The 11954-nt window shown below is 52.7% G+C and overlaps 2 protein-coding genes across 2 annotated transcripts; one reads left to right on the top strand and one right to left on the bottom strand.

The window, feature by feature from the left end:
- Positions 1-877: 877 nt before the first annotated feature.
- Positions 878-5150, top strand: MYL2 (myosin light chain 2). Its single transcript, XM_054392664.1, has 7 exons — positions 878-991; positions 1934-2023; positions 2701-2776; positions 3478-3582; positions 4716-4791; positions 4875-4923; positions 5052-5150. The coding sequence occupies exons 1-7, from the start codon at positions 878-880 to the stop codon at positions 5148-5150; spliced, it is 609 nt and encodes a 202-aa protein (XP_054248639.1).
- Positions 5151-5959: 809 nt separating this feature from the next.
- Positions 5960-10906, bottom strand: CCDC63 (coiled-coil domain containing 63). Its single transcript, XM_054392920.1, has 10 exons — positions 10599-10906; positions 10278-10467; positions 9984-10103; positions 9339-9520; positions 8633-8814; positions 7961-8181; positions 7427-7501; positions 6846-7035; positions 6211-6408; positions 5960-6024 (listed from the first exon to the last, which is right to left on the bottom strand). The coding sequence occupies exons 1-10, from the start codon at positions 10904-10906 to the stop codon at positions 5960-5962; spliced, it is 1731 nt and encodes a 576-aa protein (XP_054248895.1).
- Positions 10907-11954: the final 1048 nt, after the last annotated feature.

Here is an 11954-nt window from a genome sequence, read left to right as displayed (position 1 = left end):
AGAAATGTGCCCTCTGGCCAGGGCAACCATGCTGTGCCATGCATGCCATGTCCAGTGAGTAATGGTGGCCAGGCAACATGAGTGCTGGTTCTCTTGGGTCCTGCAGGACATGATCCCACACCAGCTGCCAGCACCCAGCATGGGGAGAGTTAATTGTTTGTGTGTTTTGCTGAGACCAGGGCAAGCAAGTGTTTGGCTTAACTGGGTGACAGGTGGCTCAGTGGGGGGTGACACATGAAAGAGGAACCCTTCATGCCTGCCTGGCTTTGTGGGCACTCAGCATCCACCTCCAGCCTTGTCCCAGTGTTTTTGGATAGGGTGCTGCATCTGAGCTGGTGCTGTGACAGGATGGTCCCTTTCATCCAAAGACAGAGTCAGCAGTAGTTTCTTCTGCTCTTTGAGCATCACAAGCAATGGTAGGACCCCATTGCACCCAGGACAGTCAGGGTCCTCCACCCCAGCAGCCAAGCAGCACCCAGCTTTGCTGTCCAACACTGCAATGAGACATGAAGGTTCCCAGCAGGGAACCAAGGCAAAACATCCGTGTCCACAGACTTGGGTGACTGTAGTCAGGGGTACCCTCCAGGCCAAGTCATCCCTGCACATCCCAGCAGGGAAAAACCCAGCCACAGCCTAAGTGCCAAATGCAGGTGGGATTGCTCCTGTGCAGTCCCCATCATGGGCCAGCATCTTCAGTGTGGGAGCAGTGGGGCAGCCTGGCACTTCGTTAACCTTGAAACCCTCTCTTGGCTCACATGTCATGTCAGCCGGTGACAACAACAAGCTGCTATTCCAGATTAGAGAGAGAGGGATGGAGAAAGTCAGAGACAAGAGGGTTGGGGGGTGGCTAACTTACCTATTACAGCCAAAAGTGGGCATGGAGCTATTTTTAACCTGGAGTGGGACATATTTATTGTTTCAGCTGAGGGGAAGTGAGGAACTGCCTCTGAGACACCTCTCGCAGCAACATCAGCAGCTGTGCAAAGCCATGGTGAGTACCCAGAGCATGAAGTTCTAGTGGGAACAGGCAAAATCCAGATAGATTTATCAGGCAGGGAGTGATGGAGATAGCAGGGACCTGACAGCCAAGGGTCTCTCCTGTCCTGGAAAAGGGTCGGTGAGGAGGTCTGGGAGCATCTGAGTGCATTGGCAGAGAAGAGAGAGGTGTCTCCTGTGCCAGCAGAGCTTTCCAACCAAGGCAGACCACTTTGGGGTCCAAGTACCACCTTCCTGCTTTCCCTCCCAGTGTGCAGTGAGAGCAAGGGTTGCTGTGTCACCCAAAACTCTCCTGCTTTGCTTTCTCCTGGCAGACCCCCCCTGTATCAGAGGGAAAGGCTGCTGGAACATGTCTGGAATGAAGGATGATGGGCAGGGTGGCAGGGTGAGCACCTCTGTCCTCTGTTCCTGTTCAAGAGATGTGTTGATCTGTTTCTGATTGTTTCAAGCCTCAGTGCAGGAGAAGGCAGATTTCTTTAATAGGTAAATATTTTAATTAAGGAATGCTGTGCTCTTAGCAAGAGGTACAGCAGGGTAAGGAAGCATCTAGTGACTGTGGCTCTTGTGTGCAACTTCAACAGTGTTCCCAAGCCTGGTGTTCCACCTGGGCACACCCAACCCCAATCCTCTCACCTACTGTAGCCTGTGGTGGGCACATGATTTCCCAAATCATCTTTCTGCAGACCTATTTGCCTAAATTCTTCAGGAAAGCAAAGATGGGGCTGTAATTGAAGCAGGAGTTGTGATGTCCCTCAGTATCTTGGAGGGTCGCATGTGTCCAGAGCTCCTGACCAATGCACAGGGAAACCACCAAGCACCCAAGTGCCAGCCCAAAGCTACCATGAAGAACTTACAACTAAGAATAGGGGAGTTCCATGCTTTTATTCCATACCATAAAAAGCCAGTGAGCTGGTGATTCATACTTTGACCCCTACAGGCACCCAAGAAAGCCAAGAAGAGGGTTGAAGGTGCTAATTCCAATGTCTTCTCCATGTTCGAGCAGGCCCAGATCCAGGAATTCAAAGAGGTAGGTGGGTTTGGGAGAAATGACTGAACAATGTGACCTTCAGCTCTTCCCTCAGTGCTCTCAGATCAGTGGCATCTGGTTTGCAGCAAGAAGCAGCATGGTCAGTTTTGAGTTGTTTCATTTTAAAAGTGAGAATAACAACTCAGTGACGTTACTAAATATGGCATCACCTCAAAGCTTCCTAGGAGCCTGCACCCTGCAGAGGAGCTGGCAGCATTCAGGAGGGCAGGGGCACATCTCCCAGCAAGCTCTTACCTCTGTGTCAGGAACTCCTCATGACTTAGCCCCTGCACAGCTGGTACATGGTCCTGTGTAGGTTCCAGTTTCAGAGATAACTGGTATCAGCTCAGGGAGCTTGTGGCTCTGCCTGTCCTTCCCATTTGGTCTCATGCCAGGGTGAGATGGTTTTGTGTGGTATGAGTGTTTGGGGTGTTGTAGGAAGCTGCCACCCCACATCACCCAAAGGTGCAGGGGCCAGGATTGCTGCTCAATTAGGGTGAAGGTGCAGAAGGTTGTTGCTTCCTCATTGAGTGAGGACCCTCAGAGCCTCGTTCTGGGAGGGCTCAAAGTGTCCCTTGTACCATCCGAGTTGAAAAGAGGAGGAGGGTATTAAAATCTTTGCAAGGGTCAAAGCTCTCCCTCTCCCCGTGCTTCCTGTTGTCCTCCTGTGCTTCCAGGCATTCACCATCATGGATCAGAACCGAGATGGCTTCATTGACAAGGCAGATCTGAGAGACACATTTGCTGCACTCGGTGAGCCCCCTTTTAGGGCCCTCCCCTCCCCAGAAACTTCAACATTAGACCTATTAAGTGAGAAACCAGCTGTGAGCCCCCATTTAACCCAATCCCAGAGATAACTGGATCTCCTGTTTTGCCAAAGACCTCCCAGTCCAAACCCACTTCAGTTAAGTGGTGACATCCCATGTGGGGTGACTTGGAACAGCTCCCACAGCAGTGCAAAGTGTTCGAGGCCAGAATGAGTGGGGCCTCGAGCAACCTAGTCTAGTGGAGGTGTCCCTGCCCACGGGGCTGGGGGGGTTGAACCAGATGATCTTTAAGGTCCCTTCCAACCCAAACTATTCTATAAGTCTATGATATGATTCTGAGGAGGGTTGAAGCTGCCTGGTCCGTGGGGTAGTGATGGAAGGAAGCAGCACAGCTCAATCCTTTGTAATTCCATTTTCTGTGATCCTGGAGCCTAAGAAATGAGGGTTTAAGATGTCCAGCTCACCCATCCTCTGCCAGCACGTGATCTATTTCTGCTACTGATGGTCCTTGAAGCAGAGGTGGCTCACCAGGGTTGTGCCATTTCCCTTGGGTGCAAGAAGAACCTCCAGAGGAAGGCTCTCATGGTGGGTCATTTTGCCCCCAGCACACAGAGCAGAGGCTAGAGGTCTGCACACATTTGGAGCCAGACAGGGACATGCAATTTACCCAAACCTGCTCTCCCCTAGGGCGCCTGAACGTGAAAAACGAGGAGATCGATGAGATGATAAAGGAGGCACCTGGCCCAATCAACTTCACTGTGTTCCTCACCATGTTTGGGGAGAAACTCAAGGGTAAGAGGGCACCTGGGCAGCTGGAAGGGAGGTCAGTGGGCACCTGCACCATCACCAATTCTCTGCCCTACCTGAGGAAGCCACCCAACTCCCTGGACCTATGTCACCTTTCATGGTGAGAACCATTCAGAAGGTCCTTGGAGGCCTCAGATGAGAGCTGCTAAAGGAAAGGTGGGAGGCATGCTGTGGTGTGGAAAGCCCCAGAAGCGGATCAAAGCAAAGATGTCTTCCAAATGAGGGCCAAGAAGTGATTCGTGGGGGCAATTACAGGATACTTGTGAAATTACTTCCCTGATCCATCTTTCCCCCATCCTTTAGTGCCACCTTATCCCAGTGGCTCCACAGGAGAGGCTTTGGTGGGATAATTCCCTGTAACAACCTTTCTCCCCAAGCTCCAGTTCTTCTCAAAATCATGGGACTTGGGCAGTCGCCCTGTCTCAAGACATGGCAGATAGGACAAACTCAATGTCATGTACTCTAGCAACTGTCCCCAGGGACATCCCTGCACCCCCAAACTCATGCTGACTTCCAATACCAACAGTCTCAAAGGCAAAGCTGGGACTGCTTGTCCAAACGTGGATCTCAGCCCATGTATCCCCAAACTGACAGGGGGTATGAGCAGGTCTCTATGCCTCAGTTTCTCAAGTTGTGTAAAAAAACCAACAGGCTGTGATGCTGCTGTCCCCATGGAATGAGGGGACAGGAGATCTTGTGGTGCCTCTGAGCCTGCTGTCACCAAGAGTTGCACCAACAGCCGCCCTGGCAAAGAAGGACCCAACAGCCGTGTCCAGCTGCCCCCTGTATTGCTTACACAGCCCAAGGCATGCAACTTCCCCACAGATCTTCAGGAGCTACGTAGCCCCAAGGGCCTGTGCCTGGAGCTCCATAAATACACCCAAAAGATTAGATAGACACCGGCTGCCAGGGCAGTGGTGACAGCCTGCTCTGTGGGCACACTACAACCCTGCATCTGCTCCTCTACACTTAAGGCCCAGCTGTAGGGTCAGCATTCCTGCAGACCCCCTGCTTCCCAGCCTGTCCCCCATCATTCCCCCAAAGCCAGGGGGAAGCAGGAGGCTGCTGCTAGCTTCCTTCTCTACCACTTTCTGTGACTGTGGCCATGTTCTCTGCAGGTGCGGACCCAGAGGAGACAATCCTGAATGCATTCAAGGTGTTTGATCCAGAGGGGAAAGGCCTGAAATCTGACTAGTGAGTGCAAGAGTGCTGGGGGAAGGGGGGTAGGTGTCTCCACTGACACCTCCCTGATGCTCACCGCGCTCTCTTGTTTGCAGCATCAAAGAAATGCTGATGACACAGGGCGAGAGGTTTTCCCAGGAAGAGGTAGGAGCTCCTTCCCACCCTCTGCCAGGCTGCCATACCCTCCAGCCCCACAGAGCCCCAGCCCTCCTGCCAGCCCCAGCCACAAAGCCCTTCTGTGCCAAATTTTCACCCCAGATCTTTCCCTGCAGATCGATCAGATGTTCGCAGCCTTCCCTCCAGACTTGTCTGGCAACCTGGATTACAAAAACCTTGTCCACGTCATCACACATGGCGAAGAGAAGGACTAGCTCACACCTGGTGCTGGGGCTGGCACTGTAACATCATCTCTCTTCAGCTTGCACTGTCCCTTTGCCCCTCCCCATGGGGAACACCTCAATGGCATCCACATTAAATTGGAGAGAGACAATCCAGCTGCTGGTGGGAAAGGTTGTGTGGTGTGTCTGTGGGATGAGTCTATGCCAAGCAGGAGCCCCCAGATCCATCACAGACCCTGCTGACTCCAGCCTCCCAGTCCCACTGCACATCACCCTCATGTGCCTTCAAGTCCCTCTGCCAGGCTGGACCAGCTCCCAGACCAAGGAGTCCCTTTCACACTGGGCTGTGGCTAGCAGCCATCAGATCCCACCAGATCAGGACCAATATGGAGCTCGGTTTTCTTTTATGCAGCAGAGAGCTGCAAGTTTCTCCCAGTGTAGCAGGGACACCAGCAAGTGCCCTCATCCCCCTGTGTCCTCCTATACCCTCCCTGGGTTGCATGGAACAGTCATGGTGCAGGACCAGGAGCATGGTCCCCATCTCCTCCATAGCAAACTATCATCAAGCGTGATGCCCAGCTGTGGGAAGCACATTGGATTGTACAAGGGGGACAACATCCCGCTGGGGAGCAGCTGTTCCCTCCCTTGGCCATGGCTGCTGTCAGCAGTGGGAGAAACCACATCAAAGTATCACCCAGCAAGGTTCTGAACTCTGCAAAAGGTGTTGGGCTCCTTCCAGAGAACAATGGGAGATGGAACAATGTCCAAGACACAGAAGCAGAGAGGGAGCTCAGAAGTGAAACTCTTTCTTTAGTCCACCCCTTGATGGGCTCTCAAAACTCCTATCCTTGCTGGTAGCTCTGCAGAACCAGCTGGCGCAGTTGCTGGTGGTCCAACGGCTCTTCCACTGCGCAAGAAAACGGCCATGACGTCACACACCGTCACAGGCCTGATATACCCAGCGGGGTGGGACAGGCTGGCTGGGATTGGCTGGGGAGGACAGGTGACAAGCAGGGGATTGGCCAGGCGGCCATGGGGGAATCACGGATTGGCTGGCTGCCTGGCCACAGCCCCTCCCACCTCCCACACTCACAGGCAGCGATGACATCAACAGCGTGGTCCGGGGGTGGGGGCCTTGGGTGGAGCTGGGCCTGATCCATCTCCTGGGTGAGTCCAGTGCCACCCAGGAGTGGGCTGATGAAGGGCTGGAGTTCATCGGAGCCCTCAGTTGATATGTATCGTAGGATGGACTCCTTTAGCAGCAGCTCGTTGGTCATCCTCTCCAGGAGACCTGGGCAGAAGGCAGCACCAGCTGGGTTAGTTCCAGAGTTCGATGGACATTTGACACCACAAAGTCACATTAGGGACACTCATGCATAACAGTAGCAGCAGGGGAGGATTAGATTTGATATTAGAAAAAATTTCTTTCCCCAAATGGGTTGTCAAGCCCTGGACCAGACTGCCCAGGGAAGTGGTGGAGTCCCATCCCATGTGGGATTCAAAAGCCATGCAGATGTGATGCTGAGGGACATGGTTTCGTGGTGGCCTGGCAGTGCTGGGTTAACAGTTGGACTTGATATTCTTAAAGGACTCTTCCAATCAAAATGATTCTTTGATTCTGTGACAAGGCAGGGAAAAAAGACAACTCAGTTAAAACACAGTGTAGGTGGGTGGGGGACACACAAGGTTCGGACCACGTCACAGAGAAGACGAGCAGCCGTCACCTACCAAAAAACTGCACCAGGCTGTGGTGGGTGATCTGCCCTGTTTCTTTGAGCTCTTCTATTATCTCCTTGTCGCTGCTGATTTCTTTCAGCAGGGCTTCCATGTCTGTTTTTTTCTGGCCCAGGGCTTTGCTGGTCTCCTTCAATTTCTCCTCACACAAGCTGGCCTCCTTTCTGGTTTCCGTTAATTTCTCCTATCAGCAAAGGTTTTTTTTATATGTCAAACCAGCCCCCTGCTCTTCCCCATGCCCCAGTGCTGCTTACTTCCAGTCTGGGCACTGGAGACAACCCTGAAAAGGCTCTGGGATGCACCCATCCCTGATGGGGAGGGCCTCTGTGAATGGGATGCCAAGCTCTCCATGCCACAGATGCCAGAGGACCAGGGCTGGCAGGAGCCCTGCACTCACCCTTTCATCTGGCACTGGCAGAAAGGGCTGCTGATACCCAGGCAGAGCCTGGCCCTTTCCTACCCACATCTCTCCAGCCGACGGCCAGAGCAGACTGACAGGATCAGAATCCCTAGGACACCTGCCAGGACAGAGTGTGCTCTGATGCCCTTGCAGAGGAAAATCCTGCCCTCCATACCTCCAGCTCCTTCAGGGTGTGAAGGCTGCCCCTTTCTGCATGCTTCTGCTCTGTGGTAAGGGCTGAAATTTTGATCTGTGTAAGACAAGCACATGGAGGGGGCACTGGCTGAATGCTCATCAGACTTTAACAGAGGTTGGAGACCATCTCTCCACCCTGTCAGCAGAGACACCCCACTTCACCCCTCTGAGGCCACTGTCCCCAGGCCAGGAGGACAGGCGATGACCCCACACCAGGCAGCACTTCTCACTGCAGAAAGACCAGGCAGCTCTCGGCCCTCCGGGCTCCGGCAGTGCTTGTGCTGGGCACACGGTGGCAGCATTGAGACACTTTTCGCTCAGAACGCAGCGCTCCGTCTCTGCCCTACTGGTTTGGGCTGCCCCTCTGCATTCCCCGCATCCCACCTGGGCGGCAGGCTGTGCGCCGCCGCGCTCTGCTGTGGGCACTGATGATGGACAGAGGGGAGAGGAAAAACCCACCCCAGCCCGAAAGCACCATCTGAGAAAGGGGAGATACGAAGAGCTTGGAACAGACCTGGAGGTCGTTGATCTGCTGCTTCAACTTCTCCACATCATCCTTCAGCTTGTTGGAATAGCTGAAGCTGGAGAAGTTCTTGTCCTCCCTTTTCATGAAGACGTTCATGAGCTGGCCAATGTCGTTGTCCTCTGACATCTCCATAAGGCGTTTGTAAGACACCTTCCGGCTCTCCATGCTCTCCCACTGCCTCTTCTTGGCTCGCTCAGCTTCTCTCAAGGCTGAGGGAGAGTTGGAGAGCTTGAGATTTATGTGTACCCATGGGCAAAGCCTTTCCCTGAGAGTGCTGTGAGGTTTGGCAGGGTGTTTGGGGCAGGAGGGGCACAAAGTGTCTTTGTTTCCCTCAGAAATTAAACAAGCACCTCACAGTCTGGAATGGGAATGGAGCAAAAATAGCAGGATCTCTCCCACAGAAGATAAAAGGAGCTCTGGTTGCACATGGAGGCAGCTCCTTGTTTCCTCATCCCTCCCTCTCCCCCAACACCACCCCAGGATACATGGTTTGGGATTGCTCAGTGGCCTCACACATCCTTTGCTTCTGTTGGGTAAAGGAAGGGAGCCTGCAGGGAGAGGTCCTGTCCTTGGGGTGCTGGGCTACAGGCAGTCCCCATGCCAGCCCTGCAGACTCATGGTTTGTGGAGTCAGTTGCACTTTCTTTCTCTCATCTGATACCTTTCTCCTTTTTGGCTTTCTCCTCCAATCTAGACCGATCAGTTAACTTGGAGACCATGAAGGTTTTCAGTTTGGTCTCCTTTATGGGGATATATTTCAGCTTCTCCAGCTCCTCCCTGTATTGGATAGTCTCCTGGATGTTCCTTTTCTTTATCTCATCTATTGTCACCATTGCCTCCATCCTGCACACAGAAAGCAGCAGGTTGCACCAAGGACTTGTATTCCCAGCCATTCCCATGCCTCTCAGTGCTTCAGCCAGAAAAGTCCCTGAGATGCTCTTACCCACATGGCACCTATCTTAGCCCAAGGCCAGCAGCTAGCTAACATAGCTCTTGGAGGGGCTGTACTTGGACACAACACCCAACTGTGGCAGCCAGACTCACTTTGACCAGAGCCAAGTGGCCTCTGCTCCAGGTCTACTGCATCCCCCTAAGTGGGCTCAAGTGGGACTCAGAGGAAAAAGATCACTCCATGGAGCACCTCACCCCGTTCCAAGAAACATCTGGGATAGGTGCAGTTGTAAATCTCCCTGGAGGTACCAATCTCTCTATACTGACCAGGAACCCAACTCTCAGCACCCAACTCTGGTTGCAAGCACTGGATCCTCTTTCTCAAGTTGACATCAGTCTCTCCTGATACCAACATTCATCACTGGCACTGCCCATTGGTGCCAAGCTTGCCAGGGAGGGTTTGCAAGGCCACATACTGCTGCTCTTTGGCCTCTGCACATTGCTCCATGGCAGTGTTCATCCTTTGCCTCTGCTGCTCCAGCTTCTTATGGAGCTTCCAATAGACATTGTCCAAAACAGCCTTTTGGGTCCTCATGTTTTCAATCTCTTCACGGAGCTTGTTATTTCTGGCGAGGTTGGTATTGAACTGGACAGTGACCTGGGGAGAGGGAGGGAAACAATTTGAACCTGGAGTTGACTGGGGGCCTCAGTCTATTTGAAGGACCTTGAGCAGGGCTAAGACAAACACAGACCAGGAGACCTGAAGCTGGCCCTGCACTATCCTCCCTCTCAAGAATGGAGAGGCAACAGCAGAGACCTGAAGCTGGCCTTGTCCAAGACAAGGTGGCTTGAGGCAGCTTGGTTTTATCACTAAACAGGTGAAGACCTTCAGGCTTCTTGGCATGGCACAAATGCTGCATTTGGGTCACCAAGCTGAAAGAGTGTCCAAGATACTCTGAGAGCAATCAGACAATGGGAAACAAGCCAGGTCCTTCATGCAGCTTGTGAAAAGCAAATTCATTTGCACCATAGCCCTTTGTCCTGACCAAAAGGGGGTTTGCACACAGGCCCCAGCGTGGCCCCACACATGGTCTCCAAAGCTCTGCAGACTGGTAGCTTACGTTGTAGAGACGTTTCTCCAGCATCTCAATCTTCTTTTGGAGCAGTTTGCTATCCTTGGCTTGCTTTGCCTTCACTGTTCTCCGCTTTTGCTTTGCAATCTCTTTTTCCAGCTCAAGTATCTGCACACACAGAGGAAAAGAGAAAAACAAACTCTAACCTCCACCCCTACCTTCTGAACCCTTGTCAGGACATTTAGCCAAAGAAAACACCCTCTCTTGAACAGCTTCAGCCATAAGGCTCACTCTGGGTCTCTGCTCTACCATGCTCAGCCAGGGAATGCTCAGGCAAGCTACCTGCTTGTCCAGATCAGCCAGCTGGGCTTTTCTCTCTCTAATCACTGCCTCGTTCTGGCTTTTTATCTGCAAGAGGCGGTTGATCTTGGCACGATTTCTGTCAGCCAGGATGGGGCTTCTGCTGGTCATGACCTGGCGCATCGTTAGTGCCACCTCTAGGTGTGCTTGAGTCAGCGACTTGATTTCATTTCTGTAAGAAGGGAACCACAAATGACATTTAGCACATCCCAGCTCCAGTGCCCCATCTCAGCACCTGGGGCCCCAGATCTCGGCATGGAGGAACTTTGCAAGCATAAGGCAGTTGAGCGAAACAGCACTCACTGCTGGGCCTGCAACTGCCGCTTCACATGGGCTCCATAGCTCTTCCTCTTCTCTGCTGCAATCCCTATCTGTTTCTGCAGCCTATTCATCTCGTCTGCAACCGGCTTTACCTCCTGCTTTGCAGGCATTTCTGCAAGTTTCTGCCTCGAAGAGGGTCTTCCCTGCTGCCACAGTGAGAGAGTTTGGTCACTTGAGCAAACACCACCAGCACTGGTAGATAATGGACCTGGACACAGGGAATTATGATACCACCATCTCCAGTTTTCTGTCACCATCTTCAGTTCTTTCAAGCCACTCAAGATACTCATTGCCAGTCCAAGCACTGAGCCCCACAAAGCAACTCCATGAGCACTTCAGACCCTCTTCAGAGCACAATGCTGAATAACCCACCCCATGCTTCCACCATTGCCCAGGGCAAGGAGGTGTTAACAGCCCCCAAAATCAGGCCTGTTGACCACAGCAGCTGAGCCACAGCCAGCTTTGTGTTGTGCTTCCTTTTTTACCTTTGAGCCCTTAATTTCTTCCAGATAACTGCACAGGTTACTCTGCAGACACCGCAGGAAGAGGACAAGGAAGTCTCTGTGGAACCAGGCCTGCTTTCCAAGGGAAGAAATCAAACTCAGGTAAGGAGAGGGTTGTGTCTCCCTGCCCGTCCCTCAGCACCAGCTTGCAAGTTTGGCGTGAGGTAACAACCACAGATGGCTGCATGATGAATTAAAGGATACAGCCCCAGTCCCACTGCAGCCTGGGAGGGCACTAGAGTGGATCCCAAAACACTCACTCCCAAAGCTGGTCCCCCATAACCTCACTGTAGACCCTGGAGCTCTCTTGTCCCCCTTGACACTGCTCACCTAGTCTCAGTGTACTGTGCTGTTCCTCTTCAGCCAGGGGATGGAACAGAGAAATAGTTGGTATTCCCAAAGAACAGCTCTGATTCTCAGTGGGAAGCACAGGAGAGGTGAGAAACCAGCAAGGAGCCAGACCTGAAACTTAGTCCTGCAACCTGCTCTGTCCCAAGCTCTGGGGACTGGCTACTGACCTGGTTGTCATGACAATACAATCTCACTGGAGCATGGGCAGGTTCTTCATTGTGACCACCAGACAGGAGAATGGAACTAGGGTATGGCAGAGGCACACCTACCCCCCTCATGGAGAGTGCTGGGAGCCTGTGTTGCATGGACCAAAGGGATTTGCATGCCTCAAACCCAGCCGTGAGACCTGTGCTCACAGTATCTCCCTGGCTGCATGGCCACAGCAAGCAGGAATCCTCTTTGGACCAGATCTTACTTCCCTTTGCAGTGTTGGAATTGTCCCGAAAGTGAGGACTTGAAACCTTCTGCTTTGACTGCAATGTAG

The sequence above is a fragment of the Indicator indicator genome, chromosome 26 (assembly GCF_027791375.1).
Source record: "Indicator indicator isolate 239-I01 chromosome 26, UM_Iind_1.1, whole genome shotgun sequence".
Classification (NCBI taxonomy): domain Eukaryota; kingdom Metazoa; phylum Chordata; class Aves; order Piciformes; family Indicatoridae; genus Indicator; species Indicator indicator.
This window is presented reverse-complemented; position numbering and strand designations above follow the sequence as displayed.